Source organism: Macaca mulatta, chromosome 9 (genome assembly GCF_049350105.2).
Source record: "Macaca mulatta isolate MMU2019108-1 chromosome 9, T2T-MMU8v2.0, whole genome shotgun sequence".
NCBI classification, from domain to species: domain Eukaryota; kingdom Metazoa; phylum Chordata; class Mammalia; order Primates; family Cercopithecidae; genus Macaca; species Macaca mulatta.
The window spans coordinates 107,990,741-108,014,287 of record NC_133414.1 but is presented as its reverse complement, the minus strand read 5'-3'; the positions used below and the strand labels follow the sequence as shown (position 1 = coordinate 108,014,287).

Genomic DNA, 23,547 nt, shown 5'->3' with positions numbered 1-23,547 from the left:
CGATCTGAACCCAGCTTTTCTTCTTTTTAATATTTTTATTTAGTGTGTGTGTGTACACACACACACACACACACACACACACACACACACATATATATATAATATATACTTTTTTAGAGACAGGGGTCTATCCTGCCCAGGCTGATCTTGAACTGCTGGGCTCAAGTGATCCTCCCACCTCAGCCTCTCGAGTAGCTGGGCCTACAGGATGTGCTACCACCTAGTTCTGACAAACTCCAAAGACCAGGTCTTTTCAGTGTACAGCTGCCACTGACATTACTTGTTGAATCTTGTTGCTTAAGGAAGCAACCACTATTTCAAAGGATCTTCAACAGCTTCTGTAACTTTTTGAAACCTATAAGCAATGATGATTGAAAAATGCTAGTTGAGTTTAGAGAACAATTTTAAGTGGAAGTTTCCTTGTATTTCCTAGTGATAAAATAACTAGCTGACTCCCCTACTTTGTTCCTCAAGGATTTCCTTTCATTCATGCTGCCAGAACCTAAGAAAGGGCAGGGGAGGCAATACTTATTTACAACACTACGCTAGCAGGAGAAAGGACAACTGTCATCCTTACAACATTTTTTAGCTTATTAGTCTATTCCTGACATCACTTAAGTCCTTCTGCATTATTTTGCATTCTGTATTCTATTAAAATGTTCTTCAAATGTTACCATAATTCTTCCTCCAGGAAGGGCTCATGGAGCTAATTATTTAATATTATTTATTACTTATAAATATTATTTATTATGACTACTTATCAATTTGCTTGTGGTTTTTGTTCACTAAACTGTCACAAGAAGAGGGGAGTTGGGGTCTTAAACCAAAGGCATCAAAAAGTAGTAGCTGGATGGTTTTGCCTTATCCAAAGCCTGTGATCCACTTGGTTGCACTCCACATTGTTCTTGGCCTGTTTCACTGCTATAATTGCAAGGATGCAAACACTCCCAAATCTTCTCATTAGTTCACTTATAAGTTTATGTATCTTACTGACTGTTTTATGTTCTCCTAAATTTATTTAATACAGTATACTTCTTCTAACTCTAATGTCTACATTAATATTCCAAGTATTTCCAAACACACATGACCACATATTTTACATTTACAAACTTCTCAAACAAATACATTTTATATGTTAATTATTTAACTTGATATTATGTGATATTATATAATAGATTTCCCTTTAAGTCAATAATTTCCTTCACACACAAAGAATAAATAGTTCAAGAAAGCAAGTGTCAGAGAACAACGCAAAGTGAGAGGTACAAGATTCAGACAGGTAGCCAAATAACAAGAATATCTGTTTAGGAACTCTGGCCAACAACTCTGAAAATATAATTGAGCCTATGTTGAATCCGGAAGAATGAATTTGATTTCTGCTAATAGCAGAAGTTCCATAGCATCTAAGCTAACAAAATTCTAAGGTGTTTTTCGTTATAGTTCCCCTACCCCTAAGTTGAAATAATGGCACAAACAGGGTCTCCCTTTCTTTGCAAATTCTGTTTAGGATTTGAAGCCTTTCACTTTCAGAAGGGGTGGCTGGGATGTGAATGTTTACATAGCCTCCAAGATGTCATCACATATATGCAAGTGATTATGTCAGTTCTTCAGAGTTCCTTTAGCCTTTGTTAGTGAGGGATATATGTTAACACAGGCATCGGACAAAGCATAGAAATCCTATAAAATCATATAAACTATGAACTAACATGAAATATAAAATATTCATAGGAAATTATAGAAAATAAGTTATAGAAAAATAATATAAAAAGATGGCTAATCCATAAGACAATCCTGCTCTACGTGTATGAATAAGAAGTCAATTTTCCCACCTTTCAAAATAAAAAGAAACATATTAATTGAAAAAATGTTTAGATGTTTAATAGCTACACATACCTGCTCATGAAAGAAATTTATACCCAGCAGTAAAGCATAGCAATACTAAAGGAAATGGCAATGGAATTAGATTCATTTTACTGGGTCATGAGTGTGTGTATGTGTGTGTCCCTAAACACCGCATAAAGGATTATTCTAGTCTATATCTGTTTTGTTCCTTCTTGGTAGCAAGCAGGAACATAGGTGTATATTTCTTTTTGGATTTAAAAATCTGATTTATTAACTATTTTAATTAAAAATACTTTTATATACAGGAATATTATTCAAAAAGATATCCTCACTAATTCTTCAGAAAATGCAATGGTCTAAAATTTTAATGCAAGTTGACATATGTTCTAAAGTAAGGAAAGTAAAGGAGGACAACTATTTATTAAAGATTTTTAAAAAGGACATACCATAAAGGAAAGGACTGGCACAATTTAAAACTTCTTTTCATCAAAATACATCATAAAGAAAATGAAAAGTCAAGTCATTAGGGAAAGACAGTTTTAACACATATAACTGACAAAGGGCTGGTATCCATAAGATAAGAACTGCTTCAAAAAAAAAAATAAAGACAGGCCAGGCACGGTGACTTACACCTGTAATCCCAGCACTTTGGGAGGCCAAGGCGGGCGGATCACGAGGTCAGGAGATGGAGACCATCCTGGCTAACACGGTGAAACCCTGTCTCTACTAAAAATGCAAAAAAATTTAGCAGGGCGAGGTGGCGGGCGCCAGTACTCCCAGCTACACGGGAGACTGAGGCAGGAGAATGGCGTGAACTGGGAGGCGGGGCTTGCAGTGAGCCGAGATCACGCCACTGCACTCCAGCCTGGGCGACAGAGCAAGATTCCGTCTCAAAAATAAATAAATAAATAAATAAATAAATAAATACAAAACAATAGAAAAATAGAGAAAAGTATCCTTTCGGCTAGAGCAGCCATCTTCCATAGTTCGCCAAAATGACGAACACAAAGGAAAAGAGGAAAGGTACCCAATGTTTGTTCTCTAGGCCTTTTAGAAAACATGGAGTTGTTCCTTTGGCCATGTATATGCGAATCTATAAGAAAGGTGATATTGTAGACATCAAGGGAATGGGTACTGTTCAAAAAGGAATGCCTACAAGTGTTACCACGGCAAAACTGGAAGAATCTGTAATGCTATTGGCATTGTTGTAAACAAAGAAGGGCAAGATTCTTGCCAAGAGAATTAATGTGTGTATTGAGCACATAAGCACTCTAATAGCGGAGATAGCTTCCTGAAACATGTGAAGGAAAATGATCAGAAAAAGAAGCCAGAGAGAAAGGTACCTGGGTTCAACTGAAGCACCAGCCTGCTCCACTCAGAGAAGCACCCTTTGTGAGAACCAATGGGAAGGAGGCTGAGCTGCCGGGGGAACCTATTCCCTATGAAGTCATGGCATAATTGGTGTTAAAAAAAAAAAAAAATAAAAGACTTCTGGACTGTAAAAATGTTTCTCTTCATTGAGCAGAAGGGTGGTGTCCTCTCCCTCAAATAAATATTTAAAGCAAATTTTAATTGTATCCTAATTCATGTAATGTCTTTACTAGTCAAATTTAATGTATTTCTTGCTTAGATGTGACATGGCTTATTGTGCAACAAATTACTCAATTGGTTAGAAAACAGCTAGATATTATTTATGAAATATTTGTACTAGTTTGAAGATAGTCCCTCTAAATCATTATGGAAGAAATAAAATAATTTCCAAAAAGAAAAAAAAAAGAAAAATAGACAAAAGTAATGAAAGGGCATTTCACTGAAAAGAAAATACCAATGGCCAATGAACCTATGAAAAGAAGCTCAATGTGGATAAATAAGTAAACTGTGATACATCCATACAATAGAATATTATGCAGGAGTAAAAAGAAGTAAGCAATCAAGCTATAAAAAGACATGGAGAAAACTTACAGGTATGTTTTTCATGGAAGAAAGCCAATCTGAAATGGCTCCATACTGTATGATTTCAACTATATGACTACAATGGCTAATTCTATGTGTCAACTGGGCTAGGCCACAGTTTCTATATATTTGGTCAAACATTATTCTAGATGTTTATCTGAAGATTTTTGTTTTGTTTTGTTTTTTTGTTTTTGAGACAGAGTCTCCCTCTGTCGCCCAGGCTGGAGTGCAGTGGCGTGATCTCTGCTCACTGCAACCTCTGCCTCCCCAGTTCAAGTGATTCTCCTGCCTCAGCCTCCCAACTAGCTGGGATTACAGGCGCCCACCAGCACAGCTAGATAATTTTTGTATTTTTAGTAGAAACGGGGTTTCACCCTGTTGGCCAGGCTGGTCTTGATCTCCTGACCTCAAGTGATCTGCCCGCCTCGGCCTCGCAAAGTGCTGGGACTACAGACGTGAACTACCGCGCCTGGCCTCTGAAGGTATTTTTTAGGTATAGTGTAAGCCAGTTGACTTTGAGTAAAGCAGATCATCCTCCATGATAAGGGTGGACCTTAGCCAATCAGTTGAAAGCCTTAATAGACAAAAGACTGGTCTCCCCTGTGGAAAAGGGAATTCTGCCAGCAGATTTCCTTCAGACTTAAACTGTAACTCTTTCCTGAGTCTCCAGCTTGCCATCCTACCCTGCAGATTGTGGGCTTGCCAGCCTCCACAATCATGTGAGCCAATTTCTTAAAATAAATCTCTCGCTCTCTCTTTCTCTCTCTGTCTACATCCTATTGCTTCTGTTTCTCTGGAGAACCTTGATGTACACAATGACATTCTTTAAAGGGCAAAACTGTGAAGGTAGTAAAAAGATCAGTGGTTGGCAAGGTTCCAGGGGGAGGGAGGGATGAACAGACAGAGCACACAGGATGTTTAGGGGAGTGAAACCATTCTGTGTGATACTATAATGGTAGATACATGTCACTGTACATTTGTCAAAACCTATAGAATGTACAACACCAAGAGTGAACCCTAATGTTAACTATGGACTATGGTTGATAATGATGTATCAATGTTGGCTCATTGATTATAACAAATATCACACAACGCAGATGTTGATGCTGAGGGAGGCTGTGAATGTGCTGTGGTGAAGGGGTTAACTCTGTACTTCCCACCCAATTTTCTTGTGAGCCTAAAATTGCTCTAAAAATAAAGTCTCTTAATTTAAAAAAAAAAAAAATTGAAAAAAAAACCCTGCCTCTTTAAAAAGAAGAAATTATAAATTAAAACACAATGAGAATATAATTTTAGATCCACCATATTGAGAAAAATAATTTTTAAAATACAAAATATTATTGAAGACATGGCACAAAAGGAAATTGTATATACTGCTGTTGGGAGTGTATATTGATATAATCACTTTAGAAAAGAGTTTGGCATTGTCTAGTAAAGTTGAAGCTGACTTCAGCTACAACCTAGCAATTCCACTTTTGAACACATATCCTAGAAAACAGATTCTCAAGTGTCACCTGACTAGTAGCATTAGAACCACCTGGGAACTTGCTAAAGATGGAATTATCAGACCCTACCCCAGACCTACTGAATTAGAAACTAGAGAAGTGGGCTTACCAATCTGTGTTTTAAGAAGCAGGCCAAGTGTGGTGGCTCATGCCTGTAATCCCAGCACTTTGGGAGGCCAGGCAGAGGGATCACTTGAGTCCAGGAGTTTGACACCAGCCTGGGCAACATAGTGAGACCCTAGTGCTACAAAAATAAAAATTTTAAAAAAATTAGCTGGGTGTGATGCTACATTTCTGTAGTCTCCACTACTTGGGAGGCTGAGGCAGGAGAATCACTTAAGTCCAGGAGTTTGAGTCAGTGAGCTATGATTATACTACTGCACTTCAGCCTGAGCAACAGAGTGAGATCCTGTCCTAATTAAAAAAAAAAAAAAAAAAAAGCTGTCTAGATGATTCGAATACATTAAAAAGGTCTGAGAGCCACTATCTTAAAAAGAAACTCTTGCACATGTGCTCCAGAAGACAAGTACAAGAATGTCCAAAGCAATATTGCTTGCAATGGCAAAAACTAGCAAAAAGACAAATGTTCATCAACAGAAGAAAGTATAAATAAATTATGGCATTTTTATACAACAGAATACAATATAGAAGTAAAAATAAATAAATAACAATGTCTTAGTTCATTTTGTGCTGCCATAACAGAGTATCTGAGACTAGGTCATTTATAAAGAACAGAAATTTATTTCCTACAATTATGGAGGCTGCAAAGTTCAAAATCAAGATGTCAGCATCTGGTGTCTGGTGAGGGCCTTCTTGCTGTGTCTTCACATAGTGGAAGGTGGAAGGGAAAAAGGGGACAAATGCTGTGTCCTTACATGGCAGAAGAGTAGAAGAAAGTGAACCTACACTGCAAGCCCTTTTTATAATGACATTATTCATAAGGGTGGAGTTCTCATGGCCTAAGACACCTCCCAATAGGCCTCACTTCCCAACATTGGGAGTTAAGTTTTCAACACATGAATTTTGGGGAGCACATTTAGACCACAGCAAACAGCTACAAGCATGAACATGGATGAATCTTTCAAAATAATTAAGATTAAAGAAACAAGATTACAGAAGAATACACAAATATAACTCAATTTATATAAAGTTGAAAACATACATAAGTAAATAATACATACTTAGGGATGAATACCTATGAAGTAAAATCAAACAGGAGAGAAAGAATGATAAACACATTCATGGTTATTACCTCTGGGGAGAAAGAAAGAAGATGCCATTAGGTAATGGCACAAAGGGCCTTCTAAGGTGTTGGTAATACTATATTTTTTTAAGCTGGATGGTAAATAAATAGGTATTCATTTACTTTTCTTTAGAACTTATGTTTATATATACATATAGATTATATATTATGCTATACAATATACATTAGTTTATGTGCATCAAATATTTCATAATTTAAAAGCTTAAATAAAGCCTATTTCAATAATTATTTTCAATAAGTGGCTCAAGAAAATAATTTTGTTATTGCTCTTTTTTTAGGAGCTATGGAAAAATGAACTCCAACTTACATAAAATCTACTTTAATTTCCTCATTCCAGCATGGATGAGATCCACTTGCTGTATTGGTTTGGTATACAGTGTGCTGGAAAGAAACTTCCACGAATGGATTTACAGTATCCTGAAACACATAATAAACATTGACTAGATTTTGAAATACTGTATATAGACGATAAAGATAGAGGCCTAGGAAATTACTTGGCAAATACATGGCTTAATTTTTCTAGTTTTTCAAACGACCATTATTTATTTATCTATTGAATAAACATCTATTGTGTCTATTCTATATCAGGTACTTTTCTAGGATCTAAAGATAAACAGAACTTTCTCTTAGGGATTTTAGTCTATCAGGAGAAAACATACAGATAAACAAACAAGTGCAATGAAATGTGAGAAATTAGAGAAATATCTTTAAGGTATGAAAATTATTCAGGAAAAGGAATTATTAACTTTTGGGGGGTGACAATAAGGAGAGTATCATTGTTTGAGCGTGTGCTCTGAAACTTTAAATCGTAGTTCATTTGGACAATAACATGGATATGTGTCGAGGCCATTCCAGGCAAAGGAAACAACTAGTAGGGCCCTCGTGGAACAAGGAGTAGCACGATATGCAAGATAGAGAGAGATGAGGCTGATTGTAGGCGTGGGCCTGATGCCTGAAGATTTTGTAGCCATTTTAAAGAGCTTATACCTTATCATACAGACCCTGAGAGCAGGGAATGAAATGGTTAGAATTACATTTTATAAATGCCACCTTTACTGTGTCATGGAAAATAAACTGGAAGCCAAAGAAAATATAGATGGAGAGATGAATTAAGAGTCAATTGTAATTCAAAATAAACATAATCAATATTGTACTTTATAGAAGTGTTAAATACTTATCTCATGTAAGATCTCATCCGAGGCTACTGATTTGATTGTTTCTTTATGTCTGAGGAAAGATATAGATGATTTTGAACAAGTAGGCATATCCAAGGCTCTTCAGGAAAAACAATATAGAGACATACACCTTAATTAGTTTTAATTAGTTTTGGTAGGAGTGGGTGGGCTTTTCCTGTGCTTATGAAGATATGTAAGTCAGTATCTATGGTTCTTACTGAGTTTGCTTTGAATTGTCTTATCATGTGTGGTTACAGCTAAACATTTGATAATTACTACTCTGGAAGCGCAACTCCTAAATACTGAACTATGGATTAGATCTGGTCTATGATAAAATATTCACAGGTATTCAGTAAAAGGGGAAGAAAGGGCAAGTTATTCATGATGGATGTCAATTAAAATATATATTGTGGGTGGAAGATTACCCAGGTGCCAAGGCAAGAGACTGAAGGCACAAACTATTGCAGTGTAATAGAGAAAGTAGTTAGAATAAAGAATAGTTACAATACAAATTAGATATAGAGATGATCATGGACATTATCAGTCATTAGTATAAACGTTATTAATCATTAGCTTTTAATATTACACTTTGTTGTATTACTAACATAACCAAGGAATAACCAGCGGGTATAGGGTCAGGTGCTGAAGGGACATTGTGAGACGTGACCTAGAAGGCAAGAGGTGAGCCCTCTGTCACGCCCACATAAGGGCTGCTTGAGGGCTCCTTGATCAAGTGGCAACACCAGTGCCTGGGAAGGCACCCGTTACTTAGCAGACCACGAAAGGGAGTCTCGTTTCCTTGGAGGAGTCAGGGAACACTCTGCTCCACCAGCTTCTTGTGGGAGGCTGGATACTATCCAGGCCTGCCCACAGGCATCTGGAGGCCTAAACCCCTCCCTGTGGTGCTGTGCTTCAATGGTCAAGCTCCTTGTCCACTTTCATGCTCCTCCCGCACTCCTGGTTCCTCTTTGAAGTTCTCAGAAGATAGTGGTAGAAGAAATAGTGAAAGTCTTAAAGTCTTTGATCTTTCTTACAAGTGCCATAGAAGAAAATGCTGATGTATGCTGCCTTCCGTCTCTGCTCTGGCTACCTAAAAGGGAAGGGCCCCCTGTCCCATGATCACGTGACTTTCTTGACCTTATCAATCACTTGGACGACTCACCCTCCTTACCCTGCCCCCTTGTCTAGTATGTAATAAATATCAGTGCGCCCAGCCATTCGAGGCCACTACCAGTCTCCGCGTCTTGGTGGTAGTGGTCCCCCCGGCCCAGCTGTTTTCTCTTCATCTCTTTGTCTTGTGTCTTTGTTTCTTATGATCTCTCATCTCCGCACATGGGGAGAACACCCACTAAGCCCCATAGGGCTAGACCATACTATGTATATATATACACACACACTATATATATATATTACAAGTTATACTTTAAGAATATATCCCTCCTACTTTTTTGGTGTTACAATATTCTTTTTTTTTTTTAACAGCAGGATGTTATAGAAAATGGTGGGGATTTTATATGTCTTTATTTCACAAAACAGCCTTTGAAATATGCATTTGTTTTGAGCATATTTAATCCTTTTAGATGAACAATACTGTAATTTGTAAGACAGTGGCAAAACCTTTAAGAGATGTTAACTATAGATTAGTAGCCAGGAAACAAAATGTTTGTTTTTCATAGGAAGAATTCATGAGTTGTGGTAGGCATAAATGTAAGCAAGCAGGGCACATGTACTGAACACAGACAGAGGGGAATGCCTAACATTCTTAAGGCATTTGGGTACTAAATATTAGTAATATATAAATCATACTGACACTAAATATATGAGACACTAAATATCCAGGATACACTAAATAACTGTGGGCACTTAATATTCATGATGCTATACTTTGCCCATCCACTGGTGATGTCCACTCTGGCCCCATGTATCCTCTGCCCCCAAAACACAAATAAAACCCACTGGGGCACATACAATTTGTAGATGTTACCTAAAAATAGCAGGTCTAAAACACAGCAGGGTGCAACTGTAGCAATTCTGATTTTACACACCATTCCACATTTGCTTCACAGCTTTCCTGGGGCATTTCCCAAAACAAAATTAGTGTCCCACTCATTTTCTCCAGCTTTCTGCTTCCAGTACTGAGAGGGTCAGTGGCATGGAATAGGGCAGTTGGCAGCAGAAGCTTCAGAATTTTCACAACAGGGAATAGAGACAAAGGCATTTACTTGATACAGTATGAGAAGGTGAGAATGCAGCCCATACCCTCAAAATATACATGTTAAAGTTACTCCGGGAATCTTGAACCCCAGAAAACTCTTAATACATGGCACTGACGGTAGGTTTGACTATGCAAATGAAGATTTCAATTTTCATTCATTTTATATATATGGAGCATTAACAAAGTGCGAAGGTTTACAAATAGAACAGCATGGAGAATTATCATATTTAAGGTAGACCTTTTGCAACTCTAAAAATTGGGGCATATTGCCTTACCTATTAATTGTTGTTTTTCTGGTGGGAATATTATAGGCCCTCACTATTCGGACAAGAATCTTAATATCTCCATCAGAGATCGTCTGTGCTCTGACTTTTTTCCTTTCTTTCCTCTGAGGTTTTAACTTTCTCCGTGGTTCAACAAACTGACAAACTGCATCTGTCAATTGGCTAAAGAGTAAAAATTGATCATTAGCCTCGTTTGCTTTTCTTGGTTTTAAAAGATATCAGTCTTTTGAGTAATTGAAATGAGACCATTATTCTGAACCATATTCTCTGCATTATGGAGGGGAGACTGAATTGTCTTAAGGAGAAATCTTTTTCTTAGCATAGGAAGGGAGAGATGCTGTGTTCCCTCATGTTGAGAGAGACCGTGATTGCTCCTTGCCCTTTGGGTACATGGTCCAAACAGAGACGTGGACATGGAGAGGTAAAGCCATGAAACATGATGATCTTTTGGAAGATTATTCATTGTTCAGGAATCATTCTCTTGAAAGTGCCCGAATATTAACATTTTCTACATGGCTCTGAAACTAGAATTAGTTGTATATGCCGCCAACCTGGGCAACACAAATCCATAGAATTATAGTTTTATGTTCTCACTCATTTTTCCCTCAAGGACTGAAAAGTAAAACACAATACAGTTCAGCATCCTAAATGAGTTAAAACCTTATTGATCATTCCGAGTCTGCATGTGTCCTCCAGGGAGTTTTCCCAGAGACAGCCCTGTTCCTACCCTTAGTTCACAGATAGAACAGTATGAGAATTGAGTGACTTCACCAAACGCTCTCCCAGCTGCTGCCGGTGGATCTCAGCACCTTTGTACAGCTGAGGATTTTCTGTTTTGCAAAGGGGAGATTACAGGCTTAGCATGGTGCTAGCAGCAACATCTTTTCCCTTAGCAGTCTCAGGACAGGAAATCTTAGGGCAAAACTAATTTGGGACAAACATGTTTCTTGAATTTTTCTTTCTTGCCCTAAAACCTGTCAAAGGAGAGGGCAAAAAAACTGCCCCCAAATACTATATAATTGAAAATATATCATGTAGATATCCCAAAATGCAACTTTAAATTGACCAAATATTTTAAGTCATTGTATTTCATGTTATGATCTGAAACTGCATCTTCTGACATATGGCTTAATTAAAATAGAAATAGAGAAGAGGATTTTAAAGAGATTATCTTAAAGGTTTATATTTCATACTTAATAGTCTTTAGCAATTACCTTGTAGATACAATTTCTTCATAATCAGTCACAATATCTGACAAGTTACATTTGCTAATTTTAACAATTCTCTTCATTATCAACCTTCTCACCTAAAAAAATTTTAGAATTTAATAAATAAATGTATTGTTTATATTTTAAGGTTAAGTATTTACAATGCTACTGGTGCCACTATATTTTACTCCTAATTTTTGCAAGCAATGAATGGAGTGGGGGATTAGACAAGTGAAAATACTATTCTGTTTGCTGCCATTATTAAAGTCATTTCCAACTTTCACACTGTCACGCCAAAGGTAGTTTATTTCTTTCCACTTTTTTTGTCCTACATCTAGTTCATCTCATCCTAAACTCTTTGCTCTGTTATTTTTTTCCTCTAACTCACAGTGTATGTGGCCAGAACTAGTTTTCACCAAAGGAGACGACTGCCCTGTGAATCCACTTCTACAATAGCCACTAGTAATGGATGTGAGTCTTGATCTACAAACACAAGGAAATGTGATCCCATTTCTGTATTTCCTTCAAGTCAATCCTATTCTGACTTTAAGACCTCATTCTGGCAAGAAAGTCAGTGCTTGAAGGAAGCCATCTCCTTGGGCTCTTCCTACTTGGAGAACCCACAGACCTTAGTTCCTCCAAGGACTCTGAACATCTCCTTTTTGGTCTGAGGAAATCCTTCCCTTTCTCCTTTTACCCTGTCTTTAGCTTTTCAGATACGAAACCAGACAGAGGCAGGTCTGGAGGCAATTTTCTGCTTTCTGTCCTGTCAAAGATCATTCTGGAGACAACGTAACCTAGACCCTAGTTATCTTCTTGAAGCAGGTAGGAAAATAGAGTGGTGAGAGACGAATGGGAAAAACATAACTCCTAAAAATTATCCTGCCACACGGACAACAAATTGTTTCCCTTGAAGGTGAACAAGACCTCGGTGGCCCCTTCACTGGCCACTCTCTCTCTCTTCTCCCACTCTCCCTTGGCACGATGCAGGCTGAGCTCCTGGCTGTTCCTCTCACAGGCCAGGTGTGCTTCTATGCCGAGTTTTCTACGCTGGTTCCATCGGCCTAGAATGTTCTTTCCCTAAACTTCCATGGCTATCTTCCTCATCTCGTTTAGGTCTTTTGCAGAAGTGTTACCTTCTTACCAGATTCTTTGACTACTTCTATTTAAAATTGTGCCCCTACTCACCCCAACGCCCCCTACCTCCGCCTCCGCCAGAACGCCTGTTCCCTCTTCCTACTTTATGTTTCATAGCACCTTTCACTCTATAACATACTAATAATGTGTCTCCCATTATCTAACTTATAGAATATATACTCAAGGAGCTCAGGAATTATAGTATGTGCTCGATAAATATTTGTTGAATAAATTGATGAAATGGACAGATTGAAGAGATGTGCTACCCTCTTAGAAAAAACATTTCAGTAAAAGTTTTCTCTAGTAATATTTGAGACTACTGGGACCTCATTCCGTACTGCTGTAACCCTGGCCTCAGCCATCACTGACTCCAGTAACACAGCAGGAAATGTAATGCACATAACTCACAGTTGCATGAGTTCCTCCCATGGAAGGATTTAGGTACCTATGGTCCTAATAGGCCTCCAGGAGCAAACTTCTCCAGTATCTTTGATTATAGTAATTATCCCATAAAACTACCAAACCAGTGGTTTCATTTTATTTTATTTTTCAAACCTGTAGTTTTAAACTGTCCTCAGATAGCAAAGAAGTCTTCACAAGGAGTTAAAATCTAAATACAAAATGTTTGGAAAGTGCCTTTCCGGGATTCCTGTATGAAGTTCAAGCATCCTCAGATACTTGCTCTCTTATGTCCTTCTTAACCGTCTGCTACCCTCCCTCGTGGGTTTCTCCTTACATAAAAAAGAAGAAACAGGATAAGAAGGATATGTGTTCTCTTTTCTTATAAGCAAGAACACTTCTTTATTTCCCGAGAGCACAAACTCACTATTAAAGCACATCCCAACTTAAAAAATAGAGCGAGCTAGTAAAGAAGTAAGAGAGTCAGGGATGAGTGGGAAAAACAGCTGCCAGTGACAAAGGGGGCTGTCTCATGCCTGGGAGAGCTACAGCAGTTCACATTCCATCTCACAGTCATAGTGTACGAACTAGAAGAATACTTGCAGTTTGATCTCATTTGCTCCTCACATTGGATGTAAAGCAAAGCAAGCATTAATATTGTCCATTTTTGTAAAAAATAAAGTGGGACTCAGTGATTTGGTTACTTGCCGGTGACACACAGGGTAGTAAGAACAGGTCTTTAGAACACACCTGCCTGGGGGTCTACTAGCTATACACGGTTGTCTCTCACCTGTCCCCATGAGGGATCTGGAATGTATCTCTTAGATCTTTCCGTAGCTTTCCCTGCTTCTTTTCAAATTACCCTGCAAGGCTGCTCTGGTGCTCTACAGCAAAGAAGATGTAGGTGGGTGAGAGTCTACCTTTGCAGGAGTTGTAGAAACCACCTCAGCTCCCATCCTTTAATTCATTAATTTCTCAAATATTTATCAGCATTTTCTAAGTATAAGATACTATGCTAGGCACTAAGGATCTGTAGATGTCGCCCCTGCACTAAGCTAACAAAGTCTAGTGGCGTGATGAGGGGTCGACAGAAATCAGGCATGAAATCCAGTGAAGGATTCCACTCAAACCTGGTTAAGGCTCTGCTAGAGTGTTTTGGAAACGTTCACTATTTGGCTTTGTTTCAAAGCATATCTATTTTTCTAATACTGTCTGTGTGCCTCTGGTAGCTCCTTCATCCCTTCATCTCCTGAATTGCTATGGTCCATGACATCATGAGGCACCAGTAAATACAGGGGTTCTGGCAAAATGATGGGGTATCTCTCAAGGTGAACTTTTAGAGTCAAAGAAGAGATGGGAAGTCTTTAAAATTTATGTTTAAACAGAAAAGTTTGGGATGTGCTTTAATAATGAGTTCACTGTCAATGAGGTAACCTAACTCTCATAAAGAGGTCTGAAAAGAACAGAAAACTCCTCAGTGATATGAAAGAGGTGACGAGTGAGTGGATTCGTCCATCTGACTCTCTGGAAAGACTATAATACCATGGATCTAGCAGACAAGTTTTCACAAAAACAAATGCAAATATATTTCTGATACTGTGTGGTTACCTTTTTCAGCAAATTGGCAGAATTAATCCTTTGTGCTGTAATAGAATTTACATCTGAAATGGATACCTCCTTCTCTTTCTGACTTTCATACTCCTAAATACAGAATTGTTAGTTTCACTTCTTGAATGTAACGAAGAGTTTACATATGACACATTGCAATAAATATCACTAGTCACTTCAGTCCATGTGTAAGACACTGGAAACACTCTGAGACTGAGAGAAGAAAACATTTCTTCTAGATTCTCCCACTGAGGATGAGCTAAAACCAGTTTCTAACTATATTCTGTTTGGGTCTAGATTGAAGTCCATTCATCTTTTAAATTAGAGTAATGATTAAGAACAAGATTTGTGACTGAGAAAATGATTTTTTAAAAAGTGAAGAGGATTGAGAAAAGATTCTTCATGTATGCATTTGCCCTGTATCACTAAAAACAAAATAAGTGGTTAAGAGCATGGGCATTGGAAGAAGACAGTCCTGGGTTCAAGTTGGCCTGGGCATTTACTAACTGGTGTGGTTTGGAAAAGCTGATTAACTGCTCCAGACCCCAGTTTCCTCTTCAATAATAATAATAATAATACCTCTGTCACAAGATTGTTTGTGAGACTTAATTGAAACAATATATGTAAAGGGCCTGGCATATAGTAAGTAGTCAACGTGCGTTGACTATAATCAATAATTTTAATATGACATATATAGTCAGTATAAGATTATTTGTCAGGATGCTTCATCTAAATAAAGTAAATTTGCATTTGTTATTTATGCATTTTCAGTATTATATATCCCCAAAGCACTTGGAAATGATTTTATATTATAGATATTATTAAAGACTATACAAAAATAATGAAGTAAATACTTTAGAATCTTCAGCCATGAAACAACGCATGCTCCATTATCTGAAGGTAAGTTACTTGTCCTTCTAATTATCCATAAGAAATCCTGAAATTAATTCTTTTGCAAGTAACAACTTTTATTTAAGAAAATATTATATTGCCATTTCATACCACTTTATTTACTTTTTTTTTTTTTTGAGACAGAGTCTTACTCTGTTGCCCAGGCTGGAGTGCAGTGGTACAATCTCAATTCACTGCAACCTCCGCCTCCTGCGTTCAAGTGATTCTCTTGCCTCAGCCTCCCAAGTAGCTGGGATTACAGGTGTGTGCCGCCACACCTGGCTAATTTTTCTATCTTTAGTAGAGATGGGGTTTCACCATATTGGTCAGGCTGGTCTTGAACCCCTGACCTTGTGATCTCCCCACCTCAGCCTTCCCAAGGGTTGGGATTACAGGCGTGAGCCACCGTGCACGGCCTCACATCACTTTATTTACTTTTAAAGTATTAAGTTTTAGGAGTTAACACAATACTCTGGATATTAATATTTTAATTTTATATATGTAAGGAATAACTTTTCTAATCTGTAGGCTTTTAATTTTAATGTTACAAAATTTATTAATCTGGCCAGACACTGTGGTTCACGCCTGTAATCCTAACACTGTGGGAGGCCAAGGCAGGCAGATCACTTAAAGTTAGGAGTTCAAGACCAGTCTGGGCAACATGACAAAACCCCGTCTCTACTAAAAATACAAAAATTAGCCAGGCGTTGTGGCGCACACCTGTAGCCTCAGCTACTAGGGAGGCTAAGGCATGAGAATCACTTGAACCCAGGAGGTGGAGGTTGCAGTGAACCGAGATCACGCCACTGCACTCCAGCCTGTGTGACAAAGTGAGACTCCATCTCAAAGAAAAATTAACTAATCTTCTTCTTTATCATTTATACTTTTCATGTCTTATTTAAGAAATACCTTTGTATCCCAAAATTGAAATGCCCATTTGAAGTTTTGCTTTTCACAAGTAATCTTCACTACACATGGTATTTATTTCTTTTCTGATATCTGAATCTAATTTTATTTCTTTCCACATGTATGAATAACGATTCCAGAACCAGTTAATGCATCCTTCATTCTTTTCCAACTGATTTGTAAAGACAATGCTGTCAAATATAAAATTTCCACATATGCATAATAAGCCTATTCTATTTCTTTGGTTGGGAATTGCATTTCTATATTTACAGCTTAATATGGGTAGTTTTGGCAGTTTACAATGTTGACTCTTCCTATCAATGAACATTTACTCAGATTCTTTTGTATATCATTCAAAAATACTTCAAAATGTTATCTGTTGAGTTTTTGCACAACTTTTGTCAAATATATTCCTATGTATCTTACAGTCTTTATTGCTCTTACAAGTGATTTTTTTTTTTTTTTTTTTGAGACGGAGTCTTGCTCTGTCGCCCGGGCTGGAGTGCAGTGGCCGGATCTCAGCTCACTGCAAGCTCCGCCTCCTGGGTTTACGCCATTCTCCTGCCTCAGCCTCCCGTGTAGCTGGGACTACAGGCGCCCGCCACCTCGCCCAGCTAGTTTTTTGTATTTTTTTTAGTAGAGATGGGGTTTCACTGTGTTAGCCAGGATGGTCTCGATCTCCTGACCTCGTGATCCGCCCGTCTTGGCCTCCCAAAGTGCTGGGATTACAGGCTTGAGCCACCGCGCCCGGCCTATATATTTGTTAAATTACATTTTTAGTGGGGTTTTACTGGTATATTAGATGCTATTTATTTTTGTTTAATTTTTTTCATATTTTCAAACATGTAGAAAAGTAAAAATATATATACACACATGTGTATGTGGGTGTGTGTATAATTTTTTTTTTTTAAGACAGGGTCTCACCCTGTCGCCCAGGCTGCAGTGCAGTGGCAGGAGCTCAGCTTACTGTAGCCTTGACCTCAAGTGATCCTCCCACCTCAGCCTCCAAGTAGCTGGCACTACAGGTGTGCTCCACCATGCCCAGCTAATTTTGTTTATGTTTTTGTAGAGATGAGATCTCATTATTTTGCCCGGGTTGGTGTCAAACTGCTGGACTCAAACTATCCTTCTGCCTCGGCTTCCCAGAGTGCCGAGATTACAGGCATGAGTCACTGCACCTGACTGAAAAAAAGAAATATTAAAATTCATATCCCTACCCCATTGATTAAATAATTAATATTTTATCATATGTGTTTTACCTGTTTTTATTTATTTTATTTTCGGCTAACATATTCTCAAGTAAATTATAGCCATCATGACACTTTAAGCATCTCTAGATAAATACTTCAGTATGAATCTCCAAAGACTAAGGATGTGCTTCTACATAACCACAATGCCATAAGCACCACCAGCAATTCTCCAGTATTATCTAATATTTGATCCATATCCAAATTTCACCAAGTAGCAAACTTAAAGCAACTAATATGAAAAGCTAGCTTTATTTGATAGTGTGCTAGAGCTGGCTGGCACCAGCTGGTGAGAACCTATCGTGCATTCCAGCTTTTGTTTTCTTTTAGAAATATTTTAAAGATTCTAACATTGAGATGGGCCTTATAAGTAATGTTTATTGCGGTAGTGTCTCTCTCCCTTACTCCCAAAGCCGCTTTTAAATCTGTGATACATTTTACAATAACAAAAATACAATAGTTACATAAATTTAGAATATGCCTAAAGGATTTTGGCTGCTAAATACTGAATAGACTAGACAACACTAAATTGTAAAGTCAAGCTGAAGAATTTCTGGAATTTGGGAGATACGTACATTTTTAATGCCTATAGAGAAGGGAGGAAATCTGTCTACAGATTATTAGCTTAAAAAAAAAGAAATAAATTAAGATAGGGTTAAAGCAGCAAACTGTTAACTTTATCATACAATAAGCCATATTCAAATAGAAACCAAATACCTGGAAGAGTAAATCTGGAATCTCTGTGTCATGGAGGGGCATTTGCTGTAGAAGGAAATTATCTAATTGACCTGCATTTCTAAGTTGCAATAGCTGGAAACGTTTACTCTTTGCCATTTCCTCTTCAGAAACAAAGTTAAATTCATCTTGCAACTGTTCAAGACGAAAATACTTTGGAATATCCTGCCCCTTAAGTCTCATGTACTGTAAAACATAAAAATGCAAAGTCTTTACTTAAAATACTAATTTTTTAAAATTCAGGAATTACTTCAAAAGACTTTTTCCCCCTCAACTGTGAGATCTGAGTGGTAATATAAGTAGGAAATGGAGCAATTGAGTTTGTAGTCTAGAACATATAAAAAACAAAATAAAACAAAACAAAATAGAATCCAGCCTTTGTGGCTTTCCAACCTTTTCCCAGTCATGACTTACAAAGAAAACGAAAATATTTGTACTGTACACTGAATTTTGTATTGTACACTGATAGGACAGATGAGACTGTTCCTATCTGGTTGTCCTGAGTTGACAGAGGATCAATACTTCTGTATACCTATAACCAATTCTGCACCTCAGCTGAGAAGCTCTTATCTAGGGAGCTTACTTGCAGCAATCTAATTTATGGGTTGTTTTATTCAACAAATGCAAATGTGAGTGCATAGTACATGCAAGGAATAGTGCTAGCTGCCATCAGAGAGACGCAGATTTATTAGCTGTAGTTCCACAAGGAAAAATAAAATATATGAATGAATAACTACTGTAGGCCAGGTGCAGTGGCTCACACCTGTAATCCCAGCACTTTGGAAGGCCATGGCGGGTGGATCACCTGAGGTCAGGAGTTCAAGATCAGCTTGGCCAACATGGTAAAACCCCCTGTCTATCAAAAATACAAAAATTAGCTGGGCACAGTGGCACATGCCTGTAATCCCAGCTACACGGGAGGCTGAGGAAAGAGAATCGCTTGAACCTGGGAGGCGGAGGTTGTGGTGAGCCAAGATCACGCCACTGCACTCTAGTCTGGCAACAGAACGAGACTCTGTCTAAAAAAAAAAACCTACAGTAAAAGGCAGAATGAAATTAGAGTCATAAGAGTTGATTTTTTAAAAAAGTAGAAGAAAGGTTAACAAGAAAGCAAGGAAAGAAGATGCAGTGCCTAACTGAGGTTACCAGGGAAGCATTTATTAGACTTGCAGGGTGAATAAGGTAACTGTTATGGATGCCCTTCTAGGCAGAGCAGTGGCATGAATAAAGGTATAAAGAAAGCATGTGTGAGGTACATACAGCAGTTCAGCTGTAGAAGTGACTACATAATAGAGTCTGAGAGAAGGAGTGTGTTTATAAATTATCTCAATATCTTCAGTATCTAATACTATGGCTGGCACATGGTAACTGCACAATAGATGTTAGCATAAAAGACTGTCGGATGTGCTGTGGCTGCTAAGTAGTGGCAGAGGACCATCCATCAGGCCTAAAGGAGGAATTATTTCAGTTGCTGAGTTTCTAATTGTCTTTACAGTATTGTACACTGGTTGAAAATGGTTTCTGTCCTCAGATTTACTTTTACATAAACCCTAGAGCCTAGAAAAATATATACCAAACTATGGGGGAGAAAGGGGGGTAGAGCTTAGGAAACAGAATATGTTTACAGTATTGATACTTGCTTTAACTTACCATAACAAATTCCATTAAATCAGAATATTCTGGATTATTTGGATCAATTCTGACTTCATTTGCCCATTCAAAAAGCTTCTGTTCATTAATGAGCCATGGAATTCCAGGAACACTTCTCGCATCTACATTCCTTAACATACTAACATAGAAAAAATATTTTGTGAACTCGCATACAATAAACAATATATGTATTACATACAATACACTGTTATATAGGGTAAAAACGTACCCATTCTGGGTATTTGAAGATAAAATTTATCCATCCTCTGTATTTATGGATAAAATAGAAAGTTGAGATGTGATATCTCTCCTAGTTCTCACTCTAACTTGTATCATAGCTTTTTGATAAATGTTTGTAAGAGACAGTAACCTTATTAAGAATAGTCCGTAAATATTGATCCTTGCCATCTATATTGTATGTAACAGCTAAAATATTGTAGATGCTTAAATGAATGGTGCTTATTGGATGTATTATGTAAACCCTAAGCATAGTAACTTATTAAAATATTTTCTTGGCCGGGCGCGGTGGCTCAAGCTTGTAATCCCAGCACTTTGGGAGGCCGAGACAGGCGGATCACGAGGTCAGGAGATCGAGACCATCCTGGCTGACACGGTGAAACCCCGTCTCTACTAAAAAATACAAAAAACTAGCCGGGCGAGGTGGCAGGCGCCTATAGTCCCAGCTACTCGGGAGGCTGAAGCAGGAGAATGGCGTGAACCCAGGAGGCGGAGCTTGCAGTGAGCTGAGATCTGGCCACTGCACTCCAGCCTGGGCCACAGAGCGAGACTCCGTCTCAAAAAAAAAAAAAAAAAAATGTTCTTTTCACAGGGTGTACAATATTGAAATTTAATCAAAATATTCACTTAAGCAAAATTAAGAAAGCACACAAAATAAAAACCACTTTTAGGCTACATCTTTACAGTGGAAACATAACAGAAAGTAATGCAAGTAACTGGGTAAGTATGTGCCAGAGGACCATCCTTGATCATATGAGATAATCTTTTTTTTTTTTTTTTTGGAAACAGAGTCTCACTCTGTCGCCAGGCTGGAGTGCAGTGGCGCGATCCCGGCTCACTGCAGCCTCTGCCTCCCAGGTTCAAAGCAATTCTCCTGCCTCAGCCTCCCGAGTAGCTGGGACTACAGGCAAGTCCTACCACACCTGGCTAATTTGTGTATTTTTAATAGAGAGGGGGTTTCACCATGTTGACCAGGATGGTCTCAATCTCCTGACCTCGTGATCTGCCTGCCTTGGCCTCCCAAAGTGCTGGGATTACAGGCGTGAGCCACTGTGCCCAGCCATGAGATAATCTTAAAAGCTGGAAAGCTGTAAAAGATAGGCTAGACTCATAAAATATTTTTAGCGACTAAGTGCAAAAGGAATTCAACTCTAATGAGTAAGGATTTCTTTAGAGCCATCAATTATCCCAGCGATTTAATCTGTCTCTTCATAGAGAATTTGTCTTATCATGTGTAACTAGAGGAATTTGGACTACGATCCAAATTTCTACAATCCTTTCTATAAAGTAGTCCAGAAAGGTTCCTGTCTATAAATTGGGATTCCAGAAATACAGTTCTGACACGGATTCAACAATGTCTTAGCCCAAACATGGGCACACATTTTACACTGTCTCCTTCCCATTCGTTCATATTTCTTTGATGAATCTTCTGAGGCTATTGCTGCAAAAGCCAATGTGTGGTATGGTAAGATGTAAGGAAAATTACTAATAGGTGAAGTTTGCATATTCTTCTTTTCTTTTGCTTCCCATGTCTGCCCTCATTTTGAACTGTTTTGATATCTATGTCACAAGAGTGCTAGGACCTGACACCCTTGACACCATCATGTAATAAATTTTCCTTCTAGAAACAATCTTAGCCCAGATCCCCTAGAAGATAGCCTCAGGTAAAGCTTAAATCTTAACGAATAGATTAGAGAGAAACTTTTCCCATTATATCCTTTAACAACAACAACAAAAACAACAAACAACAAAGAAAGTTGTAATTGAATGTCAACATAGTCCCATGGTTTCTGCCTCAGAGAAAGTAATAAAAATCTCACAGCCTTGCTACAATGATTCCCCCAGCTGCTCCTATAGCTGTGGGCTATGGTTCACAGCAGTGCTGTTCCTTGGGTCAAAACCAGTCAAATGATTGAAGATTTCTCCCTCCCTCCCTCCCTCCCTTTCTCTCTTCCTTTCTCCTCCCCCTCTCTTCTTTTCAATTGAAGATTTCTACTTTGATGATGGAGAGCTGGAAGCAGTACTTTATAAAAGGCATGGAAAACTCTTTGATTGTTGTTTATCTAATGCAGCCCTGATATTTACATCTTATTTCCGACAAAAGAATCAAAGTATAGCATGGCCCCAAGAAAGAGGCGAGCTTTAATTCTAGCAGGCCCCAAGACCTTGGCTTATACACCCAAATGCAAGGCCACAGCCACCATGTTTTTAAATTGAGGTAAAATATACATAACATTTACCACTTTATTTTAAAATACACAATTCGGTGGCATTAAGTACACTCACAATGTGGTGCAACCATGACCACCATCCATTTCCAGATTGTAATGATGGTTGTACAACTCTGTGAATACATTAAAACCATTGCATTGCATATTTTAATTGGCTGAATTTTATGGTTTGTGAATTGTATCTCAATAAAGATGTTAAAAAACAGTTAAAAATATAACTGTGCTGAGAGCTAAGATAAACATTCCTGTGAACCAGAAATGGAAAAGAAAGGCAGAGTGGCGAGTGGGGATAGCACTGTGGGCTTGCTGGGCTTCAGGCTGATGAGCAGTCCATGGTGGTTGTGGGCTCAGTTCCTGAGACAGGGAACTAGCACCAGGTTTATCATTTTAAGCCAAAGATTTGAGGGCGCGGGCGGGGCTTAAATAAAGGGACCTTAAAAATATACTGACCACTGCATGCGGCTGTGGCTTTTAGAAAGCTATGAGTCTAGAGAGGCAAAGGGACACAGACACTGCCTCATAATGAGGAACTGAACCAGGCTCACAGCTCACCAGTTGCCTAGATCTGTGATGACTCCAATAGCAACCCAGTGTAACAACCCAACCTCCCAACCTACCCAGTAAGTAGGCTTACGGCCCACTTCTGGATTTAGGGGGACAGATGAAGTCAAATTCAGAACCATCAGGTAAGGAGGGGTAGATACAGAAGGAGAGAGAGAAAAAACAAAATCAAAACAAAACAAAACAAAATAAACAAACAAAAAAAACCACCCAAAACCCAGAAACCTGTAAATCAAAATCACCCAAAAGTTCTCCAACTCAAAATGACCCTGCTAACCAAAACTTCTGAGCAATGAAGCCATGCTCAGAAAAATAATCAACAGTATCAACTATCAGAACATTAAATTAATTCTAGCTGAAATTCATTTTATGGAAGTCTGCCAAACACATTTTAATGAAGTATGCTTAAGATGTAAAAACAAATGAAAATTAATAATTCACTTTTAAATGCAAGAAATAATGGAACAAAATGCCAAAATGAAATAAGAAAATGTAGATA

General features: G+C 38.1%; 1 protein-coding gene across 1 annotated transcript in view; it reads right to left on the bottom strand.

Annotated features, from left to right (window-relative positions):
• The window catches only part of CC2D2B (coiled-coil and C2 domain containing 2B), a 131,147-nt gene that overhangs the window by 32,576 nt on the left and 75,024 nt on the right, over window positions 1-23,547 (bottom strand). Inside the window, 7 exon segments of the mRNA XM_077946938.1 lie at window positions 6,872-6,981; window positions 7,719-7,839; window positions 10,230-10,400; window positions 11,453-11,544; window positions 14,591-14,683; window positions 18,352-18,555; window positions 20,020-20,158. Of these exon segments, the coding sequence (XP_077803064.1) occupies window positions 6,872-6,981; window positions 7,719-7,839; window positions 10,230-10,400; window positions 11,453-11,544; window positions 14,591-14,683; window positions 18,352-18,555; window positions 20,020-20,158 (930 nt within the window).